We start from the raw sequence: 25,523 nt of genomic DNA, 5'->3' as shown, positions 1-25,523 counted from the left end.
GCAGTCTGTGTGAGGGAGGAGCAGTCTGTGTGAGGGAGGAGCAGTCTGTGTGAGGGAGGAGCAGTCTGTGTGAGGGAGGAACAGTCTGTGTGAGGGAGGAACAGTCTGTGTGAGAGAGCTGTAGTTGCTAGAGGTGGGGAGACACAAGGCGCAAATAGGGTCTTACCCGATATAACTTTGAATTGAAGAAAAAGGAAAGATTACACTCACCTGATATGGTTGTGCCAGTCACAACTCCTTAGATCGCTTATGAGTGTTAGTGAGGTTCAAAGCAGCGGCCCCGTAGATAGCAAATATATGTATACAAAGAAGAGAAAAACGGGTTTTAGCCGCGCTAAAAACACTGGTGCAGGATTAATAAAGAAGTTTCTTTTTTATTTCAGCATTTCCAACGCGTTTCAGAGACAAGGACCGTCTCCTTCCTCAGGGAAAAAAGAGGGAGGAGCAGTCTGTGTGTGGGAGGAACAGTCTGTGTGAGGGAGGAGCAGTCTGTGTGAGGGAGGAACAGTCTGTGTGAGGGAGGAGCAGTCTGTGTGAGGGAGGAACAGTCTGTGTGAGGGAGGAGCAGTCTATGTGAGGGAGGAACAGTCTGTGTGAGGGAGGAACAGTCTGTGTGAGGGAGGAGCAGTCTGTGTGAGGGAGGAGCAGTCTGTGTGAGGGAGGAACAGTCTGTGTGAGGGAGGAGCAATCTGTGTGTGGGAGGAACAGTCTGTGTGAGGGACGCAGTCTGTGTGAGGGAGGAGCAGTCTGTGGGAGAGATGAGCAGTCTGTGGCAGAGAGGAGCAGTCTGTGTGAGGGAGGAGCAGTCTGTGTGAGGGAGGAGCAGTCTGTGGGAGAGATGAGCAGTCTGTGTGAGGGAGGAGCAGTCTGTGTGTGGGAGGAACAGTCTGTGTGAGGGAGGAGCAGTCTGTGTGAGGGAGGAACAGTCTGTGTGAGGGACGCAGTCTGTGTGAGGGAGGAACAGTCTGTGTGAGGGAGGAGCAGTCTATGTGAGGGAGGAACAGTCTGTGTGAGGGAGGAACAGTCTGTGTGAGGGAGGAGCAGTCTGTGTGAGGGAGGAGCAGTCTGTGTGAGGGAGGAACAGTCTGTGTGAGGGAGGAGCAATCTGTGTGTGGGAGGAACAGTCTGTGTGAGGGACGCAGTCTGTGTGAGGGAGGAGCAGTCTGTGGGAGAGATGAGCAGTCTGTGGCAGAGAGGAGCAGTCTGTGTGAGGGAGGAGCAGTCTGTGTGAGGGAGGAGCAGTCTGTGGGAGAGATGAGCAGTCTGTGTGAGGGAGGAGCAGTCTGTGTGTGGGAGGAACAGTCTGTGTGAGGGACGCAGTCTGTGTGAAGGAGGAGCAGTCTGTGTGAGGGAGGAACAGTCTGTGTGAGGGAGGAGCAGTCTGTGGGAGAGATGAGCAGTCTGTGTGAGGGAGGAGCAGTCTGTGTGAGGGAGGAGCAGTCTGTGTGAGAGTGGACCAGTCTGTGTGAGGGAGGAGCAGTCTGTGGGAGAGATGAGCAGTCTGTGAGGGAGGAGCAGTCTGTGTGAGGGAGGAGCAGTCTGTGTGAGAGAGGACCAGTCTGTGTGAGGGAGGAGCAGTCTGTGTGAGGGAGGAGCAGTCTGTGTGAGGGAGGAGCAGTCTGTGCGAGGGAGGAGCAGTCTGTGCGAGTGGAGCACAGCCTCTCAGACCATCTCGGAACCCCCCAAAACAGCCACATTTGGACATGATTTTGTTAAATTCCACCGCTTTTGTGGTCAAGTTGACGTGATTCCTCTTACAAAAATTGGGACTGTTAACAAGTATAACAATCCAGAACTGCCTCCATACCGGATGTCTGTCTAGCTTTGTTGGGTCCATGAAACCTAACAACTACACTTTTGTTTTCTACAGTAGGTTTCTTGCCTATTTATATGTACATGTAGCATTGTGATGGTTTTGCTCTTGCTAAGCATGAGAGAGGACGCATACAATGAATAATCTATGTCCTGGTTATAATGGATGTATACATCCAGGGCTTGCAATCCATGGTGACCTTATGACCTGTGACTACAGGAATCTGCTCTATAACATAGCCCTGATAATACTGTGTGGTGGCCGACCAGCCATTCTTCACAAGGCTTTATAAAACGGTCCATAAAATAGTCTATGCCTCACCACAATGGAATGAAATCAGTCTTCGGCTGTAATCTTAAGTAAAATATATAGAAGACTTAGCTTCATGAATACTGGCCTCTGTCAAACACATTACTGAGTGACAAATGTAAATCGTGTGGTATAAGCCTCGGCATTATTCATTGCTATAAACTCTGTACGTAGCAGCAGATGAGAACCATTTGGCCCCCCCCGGTCTGCCTAATTTTCCTCACAAACAAGATCCATCTTTCTCTTTTACTTGTAGATTAGTTCAACTAGAACATAAAAAATGAGTTTCCAGAAGGGATTCAGAATCACACTTAGGGGTATAAACCAGCTCTAAACTCTTGAAGTTTCAAAATGATTTTCTAATTGAAAAAAAAAAAAAATCTATTTTGGTTAGTAGCGTCCCCAGAAAACAAGCCGATTACATGGGAGTCGATTGCTGGAAGCCTGAACATTCAGATCTAATTTGTGGGGGAACATAAAATTGTTTTGCAGTGCCTCCGTGAGATAAATCAAGCATTACATTATGCCTAAAAGAAAAGTGTAATGCAAAGAAGCACTGAGTCCTCCAGAGATGAGTCCTCCAGAGAAGCGTTCTCCAGAGATGAGTCCTCCAAAGATGAGTCCTCCAAAGATGAGTCCTCCAGAGATGATTCCTCCAGAGATGATTCCTCCAGTGATATGTCCTCTAGAGGTGAGTCCTCAGGAGATGAGTCCTCAGGAGATGAGTCCTCAGGAGATGAGTCCTCAGGAGATGAGTCCTCTATAGATGAGTCCTCAAGAGATGAGTCCTCTAGAAATGAGTCCTCTAGAAATGAGTCCTCAGGAGATGAGTCCTCCAGAGATGATTCCTCAAGAGATAAGACCGGTAGTGAAAGTCCTCTAGAGATGAGTCCTTAGGCGATGGGCCCCTAGAGATAAGTCCTCAAGAGACGAGTCCCCAAGAGATGAGTCCTTAGGTAATGAGTCCTCAAGAGATGAGTTCTCAAGAGTTGAGTCCGGCAGTGATAATTCCTCTAGAGATGAGTCTGACAGTGATAAGTCTTCTAGAGATGAGTCCTCAAGTGATGAGTCTGGCAGTGATAAGTCCCCTAGAGATGAGTCCCCTAGAGATGAGTCCTCCGGAGATGAGTCCTCCAGATATGAGTCCTCCGGATATGAGTCCTCCAGAGATGAGTCCTAAAGAGATGAGTCCTAAAGAGATGAGTCCTAAAGAGATGAGTCCTCTAGAGCTAGAGATAAATCCTCTAGAGATGAGTCCTCTGGAGATCAGTCCTTCAGTGATGAGTCCTCCAAAAATAGAGATTCTCTTTGTACTTGCTTTCCACCATGGTTAATAGGTAGAGTTCTAAAATGAAAGTTCAAATTAACAAAGTGATAAATTAGGGTAATGCCTGCAGTTATCACTCATTGCATTGAAAGCTACAACATTTCTACTGCCGGTTTTTAAGTGTAATTCAACTTTTTTCCCAATAAGCATCAAAATTAGCAAATTAGTGTATTATTAGAGACAGTTGCTGACCCTTTCACTGACATCATCTGTACTCCAATAGAGTACATTCGGATATCAAAGCAGCTGCAAGCAGGCAAATAAATTGGGGAAAAGCAGGGATTTGGAAGCCACTCACATGTAATTTTAGTTAAGGTTTTTTTTACAAGAATGAAAACATATCCCCTAATAAAGTGATATGCAAAGTTTCATAAATTTCCACGCTTAACAAAATTATATAGAAAAAAATAGAACTGATCTGTAGTACCCAGCAGGGACCACCAAACAGTGTACGGAGCACTGGTGTTCCATTTCATACTCCGTCTGCAAACTTTCTGATAGAGCTGGTAACAGATGATTGGTTGGGGTACCCAATGTCGGACACCTGCAGATCTGATATTGATCACCTATCATCAGAATAGGTCATCAATATAATCGTAGTGGAAAAAACCCTTCTGAATATAACTGTCACGAGGGTCACCTGTCCTGAAGAGACTTGTGACAGGTTTGGGATCGGAGTCTCACATTCCCTTGTGAGAGTCTGGATATTTGCCTTTAGTGTAGCAAGGTTTAAGGACTCTTTCTTGCTGGTAGTTTCATTTTTGTTAATCTCAGGTGCAACAAGTTTGTGACCACTGCCATTGCCTTTAAATAGTCACATGTCCCATCACTTGTTGCCGGTTATAGAAAAAGAAATTATTATGAACTGAGCAGCGTTGAAAGAGGAAGCCTGTTGAAGCTCTTGGAGCCATGCCGCTTGTAGCCCTGGTATTAGGCTGCAGAAGTGAAGTTGCTTATCTCTTGTCTCCTGCAGCCCTGATATTTGGCTGCAGCAGTTGGTGCATATCCTTTCTTCCAAGTCCAGCTATCTTCCCCTGTGTTTTATTGCAGTAGTGGTGATGTCTATTGCACTCACCGGCCTTCGCGATAGCCAGGGTGAGTGGAGGGACAGCTAGGGCCAAGGCATGTGAGGGCAGCAGGGGGAAGGACCCCCATAGGGATGTTAAGGAGCTCAGGGTGCAGATTCAGATTACTGTAAGGCCTTCCTACCCTTTTGTCCATTGCCTACTGTAGCATCTGTGTTGCATCATACATCCCCTTGTTCAAGTGTGACAATATCACAATGTTATGTCCCCATTGGAGCTCACAATCTAAATTCCCTATCAGTATGTCTTTGGAGGATACTGGAGAACTCGGAGGAAACCCACGCAAACACAGGGTGGAACATACAAACTCCTTGCAGATGTTGTCCTTGGTGGGATTTGAACCCAGCACCCCAGTGCTGCAAGATTGCAGTGCTAACCACTGAGCCACCATACAGTGCTAACCACTGAGCCATCGTGCTGCCCATGCTTTTGTCTTTCTATTTGTCTGACTTTTAAATAAGATCTCATTAGGTGCTGTACACATCAGGTCTGGACGTTACCCCCGATGGATGATACCCCCGACATATGCCACTGTGTGTCATACAGTTGCCTATATAAAAGAAACAGACCACACAGTAAAAGTTTTTTTGCTTTATAAATAAGCTCACAATTTGTTCATTCTTTAAACATTTTCCTACATGCAGCGAAAAACAATAAGAAGATTGAGGTTAACATCATTTTCAATGATACCTTTAATTTCTTAAATGTTTTGACATTTGGCTGCACTCTGCGTAAACTCACCACCCTGCATAGTGAGCGCTGTGCAGAAAGCAGAGCCGACAATAAATGAGGGGGCACGGCCCTCGGCGGAGCACTTCAGCCGCCTTCGTCTCACTGATAAGTGGGGTCTCCGCACCAGATCAAAACTTATAACATGTCACTAAGATACAGTATGTGAAAAATTGTGTGAAATGACAGCTACCCCTTAAATGTAGGTTCTTAAATTGTGGGCATTTTTCAGCTTCCCCAGTTACGCTTTGTTGTGCTGCAACTGTTGCCTTCTCTTTCAACATTAGTTTGGGATATAAATATCATAGGGAAGTTAAACTACACGTATCCGGCTGTGGATACGACCTGCACATCCAAGTGATCACTGAAACTCAATGACAGCAGTGTAAAAAAAGAAAATACTGTCATAGGGTAAGTTCACACTCTGCAGAAGATTTAGCAACGTAGTTGCCAGAAGAAATATTCTGAAAAATGTTGTCTGAAACACTATGAATACTCACATATGCATTAATGTAAAGAAAAAAAATCGACACAATTTGTAGGCAGTCTGTCAGTAAGTGTTTGCTAACTAATCTGTAAGCAGTATAATGTAGAGACAGAGACCCTGATTTCAGCAATGTGTCACTTATTGGGCTGCTTAGTGTAGTTTTTTTTTCATAAAATCATTGTTTTATCAGCAGGAGATTATCACTAGAGGACTACTTGGTTTCCTGACAGGTAGTCCAACCTCACCCCCTACTGATTTTTGCTTCTTCTTCTTCTTCTTCTTCTTCTTCTTCTTATTATTATTATTATTATTATGCACAGTATACGCAAAGGTGCTAATCAGGAGTGTGAGCAGTCTTATACAGGGTTCAGCATTCAGAGAACAGCTAAATCTCCTGCAGATAAATCAGTGACTTATAGCTCAACTAATATACTTACATTTTCTAACCTGGCTTTGTTTCAGCAGTCGCAACGTTGCCACTTTTGAGTTTTGTTGGTAGTTTGCTGTAAGGTAATTTCTACATATATTTTGGAGTGTGGATAAATGGAAATATTAGATTATTATCAGCAGGGGACACAGGCTTTATAGTAAAGAAACCTGTACATGTGGATAGCAGTAATAGCTTAAACACTCAAAACAATCATTTTCATTGTATTGATCATTTTGTATGGGCCCAAAGGGACTTTGTTGCCCTTATATCTGTCATGGGATGTGATGGTATAACAGGGGACTGGGGCTCCTAATCTGGCCCTTAGGTTAGGGGGCCCTAGCTGTCCTTGATCCCAGAGATACTTCTGATGGTGAAGATGTGTGGGCCGCCTTCCTTACCCTGTTTTTTGACAGCCCTGATCTAATACTCCCTCTTCTGAACTCCAGGGGAGGGCCGGGACAGGAGTGATTGAACCCACAGATATGGACAAACAGGAAAACCAAAACACTATCACACAGCTAGCACAGACAAGGATAAAAGACAATACGTTATAAGGAGAAAATAAAAGCAGGGAGGAAATAGTCAGACGATAAGAGGGTTTCCATTTAACATCAAGCAGCACGCAGTAAATCACCAGCAAGGGGAACATAGCAGCACATGGACCGGATTAGCAAAAGCTATAGTCGACACGGGAAGACAGATTCCTCCATCTTAAAAAAGCCAGGAGTAACCATGATAGGTCTCCCGCAACATTTGATCCAAAAGTTAACCAGCAGACTAGCAGAAATTAACTCTGGCTACACTGTTCACTAATGAGCACACAGCTGGTCGATGCCCAAGCCTGTCTATGCAACTCAGACGCACCAGAGAAAGCATAGTGTGGAGTGTCAGAGTCTGTGGTCTGAACAGCATCTGATGACACCATGAACCTTAGCATGTTTAGAGGCAAACACTGTGTGACAATATCTTAGGGCTTGGGTGCAACTGCAACCACCGCACACACTATTGTTATGCACATTGGCCACATGCACATTAATTGGTTCACCCATATCCATTATTGGATATCCATATCCTCTCCACCACCGCCCCTGCCTCCTGTGACCCCACTCCACCACCGCTGCCGCCTCCTGGTAAGACACCACCTGATTATAAGTCGGACCCTATTTTTTTTTCCTCACCCTTTTTTTCTCTAAATTTGGAGTGCATCTTATAAACCGAAAAATACGATATTTGTCAATAAAAGTTTAAAACTTTTGAAATGTTTATAATTGTATTTCAATAACCATAGAAACGTCTTACTAAAATATCTAAAAACACTGAAACATCAAACTTTGTGAAAACTAAAATTTGTGTCAATCTAAAAACTTTTGGCGATGAGTGTACTGGATTCGGAGCTGTATTCAGTATCCTTGTAATACAATAATGAATTCAGAATTGAATTATAGGTCTAATAATTGTTTTTTGTTAATCCTTTTGCCTCTGGATTTGCAGAGTTACAGATCGCTTTAGATTTATGTCATATACTTATTTCTGAACAAATCTAGACAAATGCAGAATTAAAGTAATTTGATGTATATGGATATCGATCTACAGTGCCTACAAGTAGTATTCAACCCCCTGCAGATTTAGCAGGTTTGATAAGATGCAAATAAGTTAGAGCCTGCAAACTTCAAACAAGAGCAGGATTTATTAACAGATGCATAAATCTTACAAACCAACAAGTTATGTTGCTCAGTTAAATTTTAATACATTTTCAACATAAAAGTGTGGGTCAATTATTATTCAACCCCTAGGTTTAATATTTTGTGGAATAACACTGGTTTGCAATTACAGCTAATAATCGTCTTTTATAAGACCTGATCAGGCCGGCACAGGTCTCTGGAGTTATCTTGGCCCACTCCTCCATGCAGATCTTCTCCAAGTTATCTAGGTTCTTTGGGTGTCTCATTTGGACTTTAATCTTGAGCTCCTTCCACAAGTTTTCAATTGGGAAAAAGGAGCCAGCACAATCTGAAATTGGCATGCATCATATAAAAAGTGAAAATTCACAGATTTATTCCAACTGTACTATAATAAAAAAAAAAAGTTTTCAATTGGGTTAAGGTCAGGAGACTGACTAGGCCACTGCAACACCTTGATTTTTTCCCTCTTGAACCAGGCCTTGGTTTTCTTGGCTGTGTGCTTTGGGTCGTTGTCTTGTTGGAAGATGAAATGACGACCCATCTTAAGATCCTTGATGGAGGAGCGGAGGTTCTTGGCCAAAATCTCCAGGTAGGCTGTGCTATCCATCTTCCCATGGATGCGGACCAGATGGCCAGGCCCCTTGGCTGAGAAACAGCCCCACAGCATGATGCTGCTGCCACCATGCTTGACTGTAGGGATGGTATTCTGGGGGTCGTATGCAGTGCCATCCAGTCTCCAAACGTCACGTGTGTGGTTGGCACCAAAGATCTCGATCTTGGTCTCATCAGACCAGAGAACCTTGAACCAGTCTGTCTCAGAGTCTTCCAAGTGATCATGAGCAAACTGTAGACGAGCCTTGACATGATGCTTTGAAAGTAAAGGTACCTTACGGGCTCGTCTGGAACGGAGACCATTGCGGTGGAGTACGTTACTTATGGTATTGACTGAAACCAATGTCCCCACTGCCATGAGATCTTCCCGGAGCTCCTTCCTTGTTGTCCTTGGGTTAGCCTTGACTCTTCGGACAAGCCTGGCCTCGGCACGGGTGGAAACTTTCAAAGGCTGTCCTGGCCGTGGAAGGCTAACAGTAGTTCCATAAGCCTTCCACTTCCGGATGATGCTCCCAACAGTGGAGACAGGTAGGCCCAACTCCTTGGAAAGGGTTTTGTACCCCTTGCCAGCCTTGTGACCCTCCACGATCTTGTCTCTGATGGCCTTGGAATGCTCCTTTTGTCTTTCCCATGTTGACCAAGTATGAGTGCCGTTCACAAGTTTGGGGAGGGTCTTAATTAGTCAGAAAAGGCTGGAAAAAGAGATAATTAATCCAAGCATGTGAAGCTCATTGTTCTTTGTGCCTGAAATACTTCTTAATACTTTAGGGGAACCAAACAGAATTTTGGTGGTTTGAGGGGTTGAATAATAAATGACCCTCTGAATAAACTTTTCACAATTTAAAAAATAAAATAAAAAAAGAAATAACATTCTTTTTTGCTGCAGTGCATTTCACACTTCCAGGCTGATCTACAGTCCAAATGTCACAATGCCAAGTTAATTCCGAATGTGTAAACCTGCTAAATCTGCAGGGGGTTGAATACTACTTGTAGGCACTGTATGTAGAAGAAAGTATTTTAGATGAATGCAACTAACTCTATATGTATAATTATTCCAAACATGAAAGCACGAACCAATATGATCTAGATACCTGACCTGAGGGGTGAAACATCTGGTATTGTCCTAAAAAAAAATGTTTTTTCATGTTTTGTAAGATGCAGATAGTTGATATAGGTGGAAAAAGGAATTTGGCGGATTATTTACATTTTAAGGCAAGTGAAGTTTGGCTAGAATCTGATAAAGAAGAGTAAGGTGAGGGGCGACAGGTCTTTAATATGTGACTGGTTCCTAGAAAATCTGTTCCTAAAGGGTGTCAATACCCCAGATGTCAGACCCCACTGGACTTCGTCAGGAGTAACCGATTAATACGTATGATGGTGTCTGAGCCCCATTATCAACACCAGGAAGAAAAGGACTGGAGGAAAAAAAGGATTGGGCATGCTGAGTTTCAATAGGAATGATCCTTTGTTTCTTTAGGAGATAAGCAAAAATCTGAGAGTGGCTTATTCCCTTTTTCACATTGAAAGTGTTCAGGGCCAATACTATTTTCTTCCTTCAGCATCAGAACTGAGTAAAACTAGAGAGACAAAGAAGCACATAGCTTGGGTCTTATCCAAGATATAAGTGTGTTATCACATCAGAAGCAGAAGACTGACAGTAATGTTTCTACCATTGCAAGTACTGAATAATAATAATAATAATAATAATAATAATAATAATAATAATAATAAAAAAGCAATAATAGTAATGAAAAGTAATAATAATAATAATAATACAAATGAAAAGTAATAGTAATAAAATGTAATATTAATGAAAAGTAATAATAATAATAAATGATAGTATTAAAAAGCAATAATAATAATAGTAGTAATAAAATTACTACAAAAAATAGTAATAAAAAGTCATTCTAATCATAATAATAATGATAAAAAGTAATAACAATAATAATAGTAATAAAATGATAATAATAATAATAGTAATAATAATAATAACAATAATAATAATAAATAAAATTAAAAAGCAATAGTAATAAAAAAATAATAATATTAAAAATAATAATAGTATAAAAAAGTAATAGTAATAATAATTGTAGTAAAATGACTAAAAATAAAAATAAAATTGTAATAAAAAATAATAATAATAGCAATACCAATAATAATAAAAGCAATAACAATAAAAATAGTAATAAAACGTAATAATAAAAAATAGTAATGAAAAGTAATAATAATAATTATTATAATAAAAATACAAAACGTAATAGTAAAAAAAGTAATAATACAAATATTATTAAATAATAATAATAATAATAATAATAATAAGTACTTTTTATATGATACGCCAGTACCTATTATCAAGTCTGGTCAACATTGAATTATCCTAATTTAAGAATTTTCTTGTATCTGTTCAGACGCTGATGTTTAACATTTCAAGACAACCTGATCAGTTGATAAGATGTCTTGATATGACTCTTATATGACTCTTATATTGTTAGTATAGTGCCGTAATAGAAGTTCATATTTCCCTGTAAAACAAGATTTGCTGCTGATATGAGTCACCCACTATCCAGTTCTGTTTCTAGTGATTTCTGCCCTTGGGAAAAACTTTTAAAATGTGTCTAGAGTGCAAGTGATATCACTGGTCGTCACCATGGCTAACGCAGGTGACCTCACGACTAATCACTTCCCTTGGAATGTAAGAGTATACAGTATATAGCCGGGTGCCTTTGTGGCGCCCTGGACAAGCCAGGGGCCACAGAGCACAACACCCACACACCCCACACTCCCGGTCAGGCACACCGAAGTCAGACACAAAATCCTTGTTCCCTTCCTCCAGGGGCTGATGATCACACCAGGGGGTGGGCCAGGCGGTTGGCCCCACCCACCGAGGAGTTCACACTCCTGGAGGTGGGAAAAGTAAACAGTTTAGTTTTGGAGGTGAAAGTGGAAGGAAGTGAAGTGGTAGTGGAGCAACTAACTGACAGAGTCCGGGTGTGTGGCCCGGGCGGTACAGCAAGGTTGGCAGACGGTGGTGACCGTCTGCAGGAGTGACCGATTGGAGTCTACCGTAAGGACCGTGGACGGGCGGTGGCCCGGCGGTACCGGACCGGTACACAAAGAGAAGTTCATTTTCTAATAAAAAAAGAAAGAAAAAAGTCTTTCCAATACCAAATATAAAAGAAAGAAAACATAAGCCAGAGCATAAATGAGCATAAATGAGCATTAGAAAGAGAACCTCCACTCTATGGTCATTTCACAGACAAAACCTGAGACCTATACCCTAAATTATTTACATGTACTACTTACTATATACTTATATACTCAATTTGTGCTTTTCTCTTGGGTTTTGCCCATTGCAAATATGGCCGAATAAGACATTTTCGGATCCTAAAGGCTGCTTTACATGCTACGACATCGCTAAAGCGATGTCGGTGGGGTCACAGATTTTGTGACGCACATCCGGCCGTGTTAGCGATGTTGTTGCGTGTGACAGCTATTAGCAATTTTGAATCGTTGCAAAAACGTTCAAAATGGCTAATCGCTTACATGCCCCCCTAATCTTAATTATCGTTGCTGCTGCAGCAGCAATGTAGTTCGTCGTTCCTGCGGCAGCACACATCGCTATCTGTGACACCGCAGGAACGAGGAACCTCACCTTACCTGCGTCCCGCCAGCAATGAGGAAGGAAGGAGGGATGTTTGTCCAGTTCACCTGCGCCCCTCCGCTTTGATTGGGCGGCCATTTAGTGACGTCGCTATGACGCTGAACGCACTGCTCCCTTAGAAAGGAGGCGGTATGCCGGTCACAGCGACGTCGCTATGCAGGTAAGTATGTGTGATGGGTCTGCGCGATTTTGTGCGCCACGGGCAGCGATATGCCCGTGTCGCACAAACGATGGGGGTGGGTACGCATGCTAGCGATATCGGTACCGATATCGCAGCGTGTAAAGCGGCCTTAACTTGTAACATTAGTACTAGTACTTAGTAGTAATTAGTACTAATACTTTGCACAATTGGTTACTCACACACATATTATGGAATTCGGAGTATTCATTACTTGTTGAGTATTTTGGTATTCACTTTGTGAGTTTCATGTCCCAACCCCACATGTTTGCCGCTTGATTTTTAGCCACTAAACATGCAGGGATAAGAAGGACATAGCTGAACTGGAGAGGGTGCAGAGAAGAGCCACCAAGATTATTAGAGGAATGGGTGGGCTGCAATACCAAGGACAGGTTATTAAACTTGGGGTTATTTAGTTTGGAAAAACGAAGGCTTAGGGGGATCTAATCACAATGTATAAATATATGAGGGGACAGTACAGAGACCTTTCCAAAGATCTTTTTACACCTAGGCCTGCGACTGGAACACGGGAGCATCCGCTACGTCTTGAGGAAAGAAGGTTTAATCATAATCACAGACGAGGATTCTTTACTGTACGAGCAGTGAGACTATGGAACTCTCTGCCGCATGATGTTGTAATGAGTGATTCACTACTAACATTTAAGCAGAGCCTGGACACCTTTCTTGAAAAATTTAATATTACCAGTTATGTATATTAGATTTTATGACAGGGTGTTGATCCAGGGAACTAGTCTGATTGCCAGATGTGGAGTCAGGAAGGCAATTTTTTCCCCATTGGAACTTGTTTGCCACATTGGGGTTTTTTTGCCTTCCTCTGGATCAACATGTTAGGCTACGGGTTGAACTAGATGGACTTAGAGTCTCCCTTCAACCTTAAAAACTATGATACTATGATACTATGACCTGACCATCGCAGTAATGATGTAGCCATCCTTGCTATTGGATTACTCAGATTGGGAGATGCAGTGAAAAAATAAAAATAAAATGACATGCGGTCCCCCACCTATTTGTAGTAACTAGGGCAGATAACGCAGACAGCTGGGGACTGGTATTTTCAGGCTCGGAAAACCCATAGTTATTTGGCTCATCTCAGCCTAAAAATAGCAGCCTGCAGCCGCCACACAATTGACAGTTCCAGTAAATGTGCCAATTGTGGCGCTTTACATGGCTCATCTCAATTGCCCTGGTGCGGTGGCAATCGGGGTAATATAAGGGGTTGATGCCAGCTGTGATATGTCACAAATCACAGCTCCCATTAAGCCCTGGATTGGTAATGAAGTGATTGGTGTCCATGAGACCCCCATTACCAACCCTATAAGGAAAAAAAACACAAACACACAAAAAAATATCCTTATTTTTACCCCTTGAGCCCCCTGCAATTTTCCGTTTTTGTTTTTCCTCCCCTTTTTCCATGAGCCATAACTTGTTTTATTTTTCAGTCAATATAGCCATATGAGGGCTTGTTTTTGTGGGACAAGTTGTACTTTTGAATGACAGTACTCATTCTGCTCCATATTGTACTGGAAATGGGAAAAAATTCCAAGTGTAGTGAAATTACAGATATTACCTCGATTGACACCTCACTAGGGCAATTGGGATGAGCCAGGTAAAGCACCACAATTAGTGCATCTAATGTATGCGCCAATTGTGGGAAGACTGAGGGCTGCTATTTTTCGACTGAGGAGGACCCAATAACCAAGGACGTTCCCAGCCTGAGAATACCAGTCCCCTACTGTCTGCTTTATATGTGCTGGTTGTCAAAATATATAATGAAAGCAAAAAAGGACTGGGGAGGCTTTATATTTGATACGTATGTAGAAAAACATCCAGCACCATAACAGGAATCCAGCCAGGAAGATGAATAAAAAAATTCTTCTGTTTCATTTAACATAATGTTAAAAAATACATACAAAATTAAAATACATGACCAAAACCTGACATGTTTCGGACCCTAGAACATGGTCCTTACTTTTTTTGTTTATATTTGATAACAAGCCAAGTTAAAGCACACAGCTGGGGGCTGCAGCATCCAGCTGTCTACCTTACCTGTGCTGGTTATCACAAATAGGCGAGGTACTGCACGTCAAAGGGGTGTGATACTCTGACCACATTGTTCCCAGGAGTGACCTGTGTTCCAGAGATGCATCCAGGCATCTTCCCCATGCTGTCTCCATTAAATTGCAGCTCTTTTTTCATCCATTTCAGCATTTTTACAGCCCATCAGACATCCTGGGAGGGTCCCCTGGAAAATTATTCGAGTTTCCCATTGACTTGCATCAGATTCGTTATTCATGACAAATACACATATAGTATGAAATAATCTTGACAAATAATACGAACCCAAATATTTTATTATTTGTCCATCACTAATTATTACACTGAATAAAGCATCCAGTCTCTTTGAAAGTCATTTAGTAAATTGGTGTCTTTTTTCAGGAGTTGAGTCCTAAGGGTACCGTCTCACTAAACGACGTACCAGCGATTCTGACCATGATATGACCTGGTCAGGATCGCTGGTGCATCGCTACATGGTCGCTGGTGATCTGTCAATCAGGCAGATCTCACCAGCGACCAGTGACCAGCCACCAGCCAGCAGCGACTCGTGGAAACGATGCTGAGCTTGGTTACCCGATACTTACCTTGGTTACTAGCGTACGCCGCTCTCAGGCTGCCAGTACTGGCTCCCTGCACTCGAAGCCAGGGTACACATCAGGTTACTAAGCAAAGCGCTTCGCTTAGTTACCCGATGTGTACTCTGGCTATGTGTGCAGGAAGCCAGTACTGGCAGCCTGAGAGCGGCGTACGCTAGTAACCAATGTAAATATCGGTTAACCAAGCAAAGCGCTTCGCTTAGTTACTCGATGTGTACCTTGGTTACCAGCGTCCTCAATTGTCAGAAGCCGGCTCCCTGCTCCCTGCACATTCAGATCGTTGCTCTCTCGCTGTCATACATAGCGATGTGTGCTTCACAGCGAGAGAGCAACGAGCAAAAAATGAACGAGAGCACTGTGTAACGATCAGCGATTTCACAGCAGGGGCCAGGTCGCTGCTCAGTGTCACACACAGCGAGATCACTGATGAGGTCACTGCTGCGTCACAAAAAACGTGACTCAGCAGCGATTTCGCTATGTGAGAAGTACCCCTAAGTCTGGGACAAGAGTCTACACAAAAAAAAAATCTTATTTAATTTCCATATGTGTCTGGACCTTTAGTTTTTTACTACGTTATATGTGATGTATTTATATTCTCTGAACTGTAGAGTGCTACGGAATATGTTGGCGCTATAAAACTGATTAATGATTCATATATTGTTGAAATAACTAAGAAATGAAATGAATGGATGAAATGTGTTGGATTTCTTATCCATCGCTAAGGAGAAGATCTAGGGAGGAGAACAATAGCATAAATGTACAACAATGGAGACATATGTGTAATGGAGCGGAGATTGCATTCCTGCCAGGAGAGAGAAAAATCTCCAGAATTTGCTGCAAAGCGACATAAAAGAGACAATAGTTAGCTGGGAAAATGAGAATCCTCCACAGCCGGAGCAATGGCCAAGTATCTTGGAAAATACAGTTGCTGTGATACTGGGACTCCCCCTGAGAGTGTCTGAGGGGGAGATACAGAGACATATTGTCACCCCCCTCCTCCCCTTCCCCAAACACAGGGGCAGGGAGGGTCCTGCTTCCTCTTACCTCATATCATCTCCCCCTGACTTCCCAACACAGGAGGAGGGGGAGAAAAAGGGAGCGCAAAGCCTGGAAAACAAAAGGAGGGAAGGCAGCTGCTCAAACTTCCTGAGAAAGGAAGACAGGAGCGCAGGACTAGAAAGAAGACAAGTCACATTGAGAAGAAGGGGCTGGAGAACAATGAAAAAGATACTCTCATAAACTGATAAGAGTGGCATTGATCATCCAGGGGCTGAGAGTGGGAAGGTGTGGAGGGGGAGGGCTGTCACAGATTTCTGGATACAAAGGAATAGCAGGAGAAGACCATTAGGAGCCCATCACACTGAGCCAGAATGTCCACATCACTCCTGAGAAGAGACTCCAGCAAGAAGAACCTACAGAATCTACTCAAGTGAGTACACCTGGCCATAGACGTGACTATTCATCTGATTGTGCCACTATGTAAATCATAATTGTGCCAACTCTGGTGCCAATTCAGTCACTAATATCAACGATGGTGCCATTGCAATCAATAATATCAATGATGGTGACGATCCAATCAATAATATCAACAATGGTGCCAATCCAGTCAATAATATCAATGATGGTGCCAATCCAATCAATAGAATCAATGATGGTGGCAATCTAGTCTACAAATGTGCCATCTACGGTACCAATCTAGTCTTTAAAAATTTCAACTATGGTACCAGTCCTATAAATCTGTTATTTACAGTGCCAATCCAGTCTATAAATGTGCCATCTACATTACCAATCCAGTCTATAAATGTATCATTTATGGTGCCAATCCAGTCTATAAATGTATCATTTATGGTGCCAATCCAGTCTATAAATGTGCCATTCACTATACCCATCCAGTCTATAAATGTGCCATTCACTATACCCATCCAGTCTATAAATGTGCCATTCACTATACCAATCCAGTCTATAAATGTGCCATTCACTATACCCATCCAGTCTATAAATGTGCCATTCACTATACCAATCCAGTCTATAAATGTGCCATTCACTGTACCAATCCAGTCTATAAATGTGCCATTCACTGTACCAATCCGGTCCATAAATGTGCCATTCACTGTACCAATCCAGTCTATAAATGTGCCATTCACTATACCAATCCAGTCTATAAATGTGCCATTCACTGTACCAATCCGGTCTATAAATGTGCCATTCACTGTACCAATCCAGTCTATAAATGTGCCATTCACTGTACCAATCCAGTCTATAAATGTGCCATTCACTATACCAATCCGGTCTATAAATATGCCATTCACTGTACCAATCCAGTCTATAAATGTGCCATTCACTGTACCAATCCGGTCTATAAATGTGCCATTCACTGTACCAATCCGGTCTATAAATGTGCCATTTACTATACCAATCCAGTCTATAAATGTGCCATTCACTGTACCAATCCGGTCTATAAATGTGCCATTCACTGTACCAATCCAGTCTATAAATGTACACTTTATGGTGCCAATCCGGGTTCTAAATGTATAACTTATGGAGCCAATCCAGTCTATAAATCTGCTATCATACTGTACCAATGCAGTCTATAAATGTATAATTTATGGTGCCATCCAGCCTATAAATGTATAATTTATGATGCCAATATAGTCTATAATTGTACCAGTCCACTTCATCTATTCTGCCAGTCCCATTTAATATTGTATTGTATCCTCTATCACACCATTAGAGTCAATAAATGTATCATCTATTGTAACAATCTGGTCTGTAAATGTATCACAGTCTATATCTGTATACATGGAGTAGTCTAGTCTTTAATTCAATTCTATCATGTATGGTACCAACCAATCCAGTATCATCTATGGTACCAGACCCATCTAGAATTGTATTGTCTATGATACCAATCCAGTCTATAAATGGTACCTATCCTGCCTATAATTGTACCATATACGGAACCTTTAGACTATGTATCGCATTGATGTGCCATTGTATTCATTGTGTGAATGATAATTGTAAAACATGTGAATTGTAAGATAACATTTATCAAAAAGAATATACAATTGTATCTGGTTCTTTATCATATAAATTGAGAACCACAGAGAAATGCGGCCAAATAGAAATTCTGATGGTCTTATGGAAGACGTTTCAGGTAAAGAAGAAGAGGACAATGCCCTTTGGAGCGACGTTGCGTTGCTGTGCAATATGCAACTGTATTTAATGGAGTGTTTGCAGTCCATTCACAGCAGGGGTAGAATGAATGAGCAAAGGAATTTACTTGTGAGCTGGGAAACAACGTGTTGTTAAAGATAATGAGGAAATGCAAGAAGGGAGGAAGGAAGAATACAAGTGTGGAGACGTGGGGAGGATGTACAGGAATGTAAGGTAGTGGTCAAGTGCCAAGGTCCGCCAATATAGGTGCATAGATGTATAGATAAGGCATCAGGTTTATAGGGTGGGGACATTGTTGCAGATGATGGTCAGGATTCTAGAGGTCAATCAGGACCAGGACTGGATTTGTGGGTCATAATTCATCATCATGACTTCTGGAATATTCCAGTGGCAGTAATGTCTGGCACCAGGTCTTTGATTGTCTACATTGCTGAGAAGAGCTGGAGTGACGCTGTAGGACTGTTTAGACAGCCATAATCTCTTTGTCAACCCTGCGAGATATCAATGATAAATGTGTTGGAGACATTCCAGCTATCCGCGCGTAATAAAGTGCAAGACTGAGGGAATATGGAGCGATGAACTCGGAAAATCAAATGGGGATCTACATAATTTATCTTATGGATATCACCGTAAGCGCTATAATCGTACGTCTCGCCAAGGGAGAAATGTTCCCATTCTAGCAAATTATTTTCTGCATTTATTTATGAAGTAATTTATCTTCTGTTCCCAATTTACACAACATAATATTTAATATATAATAATAATAATGTAATTAGGGATGATCGAATATCACAAATATTCGGCTTCGCGAATATTCGACGAATAGGTCGCCGCTAAGCGAATATTCGATGTTCAATGTAAAGCAGGCTTTACACGCTACGATGTCGTTAATGAATTATCGTCGGGGTCACGGTGTTTGTGACGCACATCCGGCGTCATTAACGATATCGCAGCGTGTGACACTTATGAGCGACCTTAAACGATCGCAAAAGCGGTCAAAATCGTTTTTCGCTGAGAGGTCGTCCTGAAACAAAAAATCGTTTTCTGCTTATTAGCGATGTTGTTCCTTGTTCCTGCGGCACCACACATCGCTGTGTGTGACACCGCAGGAGCGAGGAACATCTCCTCACCTGCCCCCACCGGCAATGCGGAAGGAAGGAGGTGGGCGGGATGTTACGTCCCGCTCATCTCTGCCCCTCCGCTTCTATTGGACGCCTGCCGTGTGATGTCGCTGTGACGCCGCACGAACTGCCCCCTTAGAAAGGAGGCGGATCGCCGGCCAGAGCGACATTGCAGGGCAGGTAAGTGCGTATGACGGGGTTAAGCGAGGTTGTGCAGGCACGGACAGCGATATGCCCGTGTCGTACAACCGACAGGGGCGGGTACAATCGCTTGCGATCTCGCTAGCGAGATCGCAGTGTGTAAAGCCCACTTAAGTCTATCGGAAGCCCAAATAGTTGCTATTCGGCAACTATTCGGGTTTTCCATAGACTTACATTGCGCATCGAATATTCGCAAATAGTCGAATAACGGTGACCTATTCGTCGAATATGGGCGTAGCCAAATCTTTGAGGTATTCGATCATCCCTAATAATAATCTTTGTCATCAGTCAAAAGAAAAATGTAGATGATAATTAGATACATTATCTACGATCACAATATACATATAGCTGTTATCACTATCCTTAAGATGGTATCAATAATTGATATGTGTATAGAGTGTTTTGCAAAAGTATTCATAACCTGTGAACATATCACATTATTCACGTTACATCCATAAACGTAAAGGGAATCTGTCAGGTGCAATATAAACCCAGAACCATGAGCATTTCTGGTTGTATATTGCTAATCCCTGCCTAATCATCCCTGTATCTAGTAGAATAGATAAAGAGATCTTTAGAAAAAGTATTTGTAAAGCTCCTTTATGATATGCTAATGAGACCAGCGACTAGTCACAAGGGCGTTATATCCCCCGTCTAGTCGCCCTCTTAGCATGTTAGTACGCATACAGGGGTGTGCTAACATGCTATTCAATGCCCATTGCCCAACGTCATCAGCAGTGACGCTCATACCTGTGTCCATTGTCACCGCGTCAGACGCCAGGGTCAGTGTGCATGATCAAAAGCCCCCAGTACTTCCGGTCATGCACGCTAGATATCTCTGAAGCCGGGACGTCAACACTCGGCTTCATAGTGTGCATGACCTGAAGTACTTCTGATCATGCGCACTGACCCTAAACCCGATGTCTACGGTGGTGACAACGAACACAGGTACGCGTTTCACCGCTTATGACGCTGGGCATTGAATACCATGTTAGCACGTCCCTGAGGGCTTGCTACATGCTAAGAGGGCGGACTAATCGGTGGATAAAACGCCCTTGTGACTAGTCCCTGCGCTCATTAGCATATAATAAAGGATGTTTAGAAATACTTTTGCTAAAGATCTCTTTATCTATGCTACTAGATACAGGGACACTTAGGCAGGGATTAGCAATATGCACCCAAAACTGCTCGTGGTTCTGGGTGCATATTGGACCTGACAGGTTCCCTTTAAATGCATTTTATTGTGATTTTGTTTTTAGATTTATAACTTTAAAATATTTACAAAATCATGTATTTCATTTACACTTTACAAATACTCACTACTTTGTGTTGGCATATCATATAAAGAGTTATATAGAGTTTTTGGGTGTAAGGTGAAAAAAATTGGAAAAGTTTACGGGTAGAGATGAGTGATCCCAAAAAGTAAATTCAGGGTTCGTACCAAACCTGGAGTTTACAAAAAAAAAAAATCAGTGTTGAACTTTGGAGTTTGGGGCTTTACGTCTGTAAACCACTTAATCAGACATCCCTGTGCTCGGATTCGCTCGATGCTCAGCCCAATGCGAGCAGCTTGCTGTGCTTGAACGGCTCACACTGGGGGTAAAAAGAGCGTTATCGGGTGTAGTGTGCACAATAAAAGCCCTCACCTGACCCCCACCCTCGGAAGTGCTCTGTTTATGGCTGGCAGTATGTGGGTGGAGAGCGGAATGGCCCATGAGTTGCAATGGGATTTAGGTCAAGTCCAGGTCCTGAACTGAACTTTATCTAAAGTCTGTCTGAACTTGCCACACTTCAACGGGTTCAGTCATCTCTATTCACAGGGTATGAATACTATTGCAATGCAATGTACCCAGTCTTGCACCTTCATATGATACTAGAGCTGTTTAAAAACGTGACCATAAACATAAAAATTTGGGCGTGAGGACATTCAAGATATTTTCTACAATGTTTTTATCATTGGCAGACTTTTCTCCTCTTAGACCCCACTATAGCGTCTCATACAGCTGTTTCGGACGACTCCCGCCCCAGCAGCGGTCGAACCACTCGGATCCGGGTGTCACTACTCGTGCCTCGAGGGTCTCCGGACCCGGGGGCTCGGGGTCACTACAAAAGGTGATGGGGGGGTTATTTACAGAGGAGTTAGATAGTTCGTGACGCCACCCATGGTGTGCGGTAATAGGGAGTACCGCTGCTACCGTTGGGAGTACCTGGGGTGATGGAATGCGGCAGCCAGATGACGTTACCCTCCACGGGTAGGGAAAGGCCCTGGGAACCTGGATGGTGGGATGGATTGCTGGGGGAGCGCAGGCTTGCTGGTAGCAGAGTTTAATCAGGTACTCACTCAGAAGGAAAGCAGACGCTGACAACATGGTAAACCAAGTCTCTGGGTGCCGCTGCCCTCTTGGGGGAGCTTGTCCGGGTCCTGTCCCCTGCAGCACTGCCTGGTGGTCTGTGGCCTGCCTCCGGGCACAGAATTTTAAAGTGGCCAAATGGCCCGTAAGCTTGGAGCTGTCCGGGCCCCGCTCCCTACCATGGGTAGCAGAGGAGCTTGCTCTCAGGAGCTCACGCTTGGGATTTTAGTGGGCTGCTTTCAATGGAAAGGCCTATCCCCCTCGTTGTGCTAGTGCCCCCGATCTCTGAGCTTCATGGGAACAGTCCATAAAGGCCCTGTCCTCCACAGATTAATTGCCGGGTTGCTTGAAGCCTCTCCCTGACCTAGGGTCCAGTACCCCGAAGTACTTTCGGCCCCCAGACTGGCTATTGGACTGCAGTTGCCGATCGTCCTCCTCGACTAGCCAGCACCCAGGCCCAATATCCCGCGACCGGGTCTCCGACTCCTCCGGGCCCAGACCACCGTCTGCAACCCAATCTGCTTCTCCCCTGGGAGCTCCAACTCCCAGCTTCCCCGAGCTCCTCACTGCTCGAGGGCTACCACTGAAGAGGGCTACCACTGAACTGACTTGTAACCTCCCACCTCCCTGCCTGACCCCTAGGTGGGCGGCCCTATTCCAGCTTAGCAGCCCACTGGTGTGTCTGACAGGGTGTGGTACGAGATGTGATTGGGATTTTGGATGCTGATAGAGGCAGTGCCGCAAGTTGGGAACCCAGAACCAAGAGATGTTGAGTCCTGCACTGGGAGATAAAGAGCGTGCAGTACCCTGTGACAACCTGACTAGTCCAGGGGCGTCACACGGCCAGATCAGATCTCATACTTTGCACTGACGAGGGGCAATCACCCCAAAACACCGTGTCTGCAAATTGAGGTTCTGATCTGGCATAAACCCCTAAGTCAAATGACAAGGCTTGTTAAAGGGTCAATGACTTTTAGGATTGCTACTTCCAATTGGTGGAAGTAGAGTTCGTCTCCTTCCTCCCTGAAGAGACAATTTAATCATTGGCAGAAATAATGGTATTTTCCTGTGCCCCATGTGAGTGTTAAAATAAACTTGATTGCAATGTTATGACAAGTAATTTATTGCACTTATTCATTGTCAACCTCTTCACCTTAGGCCCCAGGGATTGTGTGATCCTCCCTCAATACTTAACTTATTTCTGTCAACTTTTAACTGCATAGTAAACAAAATGTTGTTGTTTGTGTCACCTCATCCTGTTCACTGTTTGACCTCATTGTCTTTTTGTGATCCCTTTATAACATTGAAACTTTAGGTCCACAGGAATGTCACCTGGTTGGCCAATTCAAAAATGTTCCTTATTATAAGTCAGAATTAAAGCCTATGTGGTGGCTGCTATAGTGGGAGTCTAGAACTATTGTGGTGGTAAATAATGGGCACAGATGGTTTTGTGCAGGACCAGACTAGCCATCTGGCAATTCTGGCAAATGCCAGATGGCACAGTCTGACAGTTAGACAAATCAATCTGCAAAAGTCACAGCGGAGAAGAGAGCAATCCGGTCCCTGCTCCGCCACTTTCTCATGTAGGATGCAGGCTGCTCGCACCTTGTGGCTTGCAAGAGGCCGACACCACGCAGGGGACATCAAGTGGTAGAATGACATCACTTCATTGTGCCACCTATACTAGCCCAGAGTCTGCAGTGGAGAAAAGCATCATCACTTAACGTGGGATTGGGGTGAGGAGAGTATTAATTTATTTTTTGCTTCTTAGGCAGGTACAAGGGATATATAATAAAGGAGTCAGGATTAAAATGACACATAATGGGGGGATTTTTAAAAGTAGGTAAAATGGGGAATCTTTATTAAACGGAGGCACAATTGGAGTAAGTATTTCATTGTTATAAGGGGGCACAAGGGAACAACATTATTATTATTATTATTATTATTATTATTATTATTAAGAGTCTAATTGTCTCTCCAGTAAAGGAGACAAACTCTAGCACAGCGCCACCTATTGGAAGTAGCGATCCTAAAAGTCACAAGTGGATTTTTGACAATCCTTTGCAATATGACTCAGGATATATAAGCCAGATCAGAATCCCAATTTGCAGACACGGTGTTTCGGGGTGCTTGCCCCTCGTCAGTGCAAAGTATGGGGGTGTCTGATCTGGCTCATGAGAAAGCTATGTGGGGACCACGGGGGAACACTATTCTCCTTAAGGAGACTTTGCAAGCCAGTCTGGCTGCCAGGTAAGGGGACTTATAGCTGCAATGCCCCTAAAATTCCACGGGGGAACACTATTCTCCTTAAGGAGACTTTGCAAGCCAGTCTGGCTGCCAGGTAAGGGGACTTATAGCTGCAATGCCCCTCTGGGAAATATTCAAATTGTCTCTCCAGTAAAGGAGACAAACTCTAGCACAGCGCCACCTATTGGAAGTAGCGATCCTAAAAGTCACAAGTGGATTTTTGACAATCCTTTGCAATATGACTCAGGATATATAAGCCAGATCAGAATCCCAATTTGCAGACACGGTGTTTCGGGGTGCTTGCCCCTCGTCAGTGCAAAGTATGGGGGTGTCTGATCTGGCTCATGAGAAAGCTATGTGGGGACCACGGGGGAACACTATTCTCCTTAAGGAGACTTTGCAAGCCAGTCTGGCTGCCAGGTAAGGGGACTTATAGCTGCAATGCCCCTAAAATTCCACGGGGGAACACTATTCTCCTTAAGGAGACTTTGCAAGCCAGTCTGGCTGCCAGGTAAGGGGACTTATAGCTGCAATGCCCCTCTGGGAAATATTCAAATTGTCTCTCCAGTAAAGGAGACAAACTCTAGCACAGCGCCACCTATTGGAAGTAGCGATCCTAAAAGTCACAAGTGGATTTTTGACAATCCTTTGCAATATGACTCAGGATATATAAGCCAGATCAGAATCCCAATTTGCAGACACGGTGTTTCGGGGTGCTTGCCCCTCGTCAGTGCAAAGTATGGGGGTGTCTGATCTGGCTCATGAGAAAGCTATGTGGGGACCACGGGGGAACACTATTCTCCTTAAGGAGACTTTGCAAGCCAGTCTGGCTGCCAGGTAAGGGGACTTATAGCTGCAATGCCCCTAAAATTCCACGGGGGAACACTATTCTCCTTAAGGAGACTTTGCAAGCCAGTCTGGCTGCCAGGTAAGGGGACTTATAGCTGCAATGCCCCTCTGGGAAATATTCAAATTGTCTCTCCAGTAAAGGAGACAAACTCTAGCACAGCGCCACCTATTGGAAGTAGCGATCCTAAAAGTCACAAGTGGATTTTTGACAATCCTTTGCAATATGACTCAGGATATATAAGCCAGATCAGAATCCCAATTTGCAGACACGGTGTTTCGGGGTGCTTGCCCCTCGTCAGTGCAAAGTATGGGGGTGTCTGATCTGGCTCATGAGAAAGCTATGTGGGGACCACGGGGGAACACTATTCTCCTTAAGGAGACTTTGCAAGCCAGTCTGGCTGCCAGGTAAGGGGACTTATAGCTGCAATGCCCCTAAAATTCCACGGGGGAACACTATTCTCCTTAAGGAGACTTTGCAAGCCAGTCTGGCTGCCAGGTAAGGGGACTTATAGCTGCAATGCCCCTCTGGGAAATATTCAAATTGTCTCTCCAGTAAAGGAGACAAACTCTAGCACAGCGCCACCTATTGGAAGTAGCG

General features: G+C 43.6%; 1 protein-coding gene across 2 annotated transcripts in view; it reads left to right on the top strand.

The window, feature by feature from the left end:
* LSP1 (lymphocyte specific protein 1) overlaps positions 1-25,523 on the top strand; it is a 109,860-nt gene that overhangs the window by 29,356 nt on the left and 54,981 nt on the right. The window contains exon 1 of one of the 2 annotated variants that reach the window (XM_075327013.1): positions 16,079-16,414. The exons of the other annotated variant lie outside the window; for it this stretch is intronic. Within the exon in view, the coding sequence (XP_075183128.1) occupies positions 16,356-16,414 (59 nt within the window). The 5' untranslated portion in view covers positions 16,079-16,355. Of the gene's footprint in view, positions 1-16,078; positions 16,415-25,523 lie in introns of those variants that run through there. 2 annotated transcript variants of the gene reach the window in all.

Source organism: Anomaloglossus baeobatrachus, chromosome 10 (genome assembly GCF_048569485.1).
Source record: "Anomaloglossus baeobatrachus isolate aAnoBae1 chromosome 10, aAnoBae1.hap1, whole genome shotgun sequence".
Taxonomy (NCBI): Eukaryota; Metazoa; Chordata; class Amphibia; order Anura; family Aromobatidae; genus Anomaloglossus; species Anomaloglossus baeobatrachus.
The sequence above is the reverse complement of the archived record's forward strand: the minus strand, read 5'-3'. Positions and strand labels throughout refer to the sequence as shown.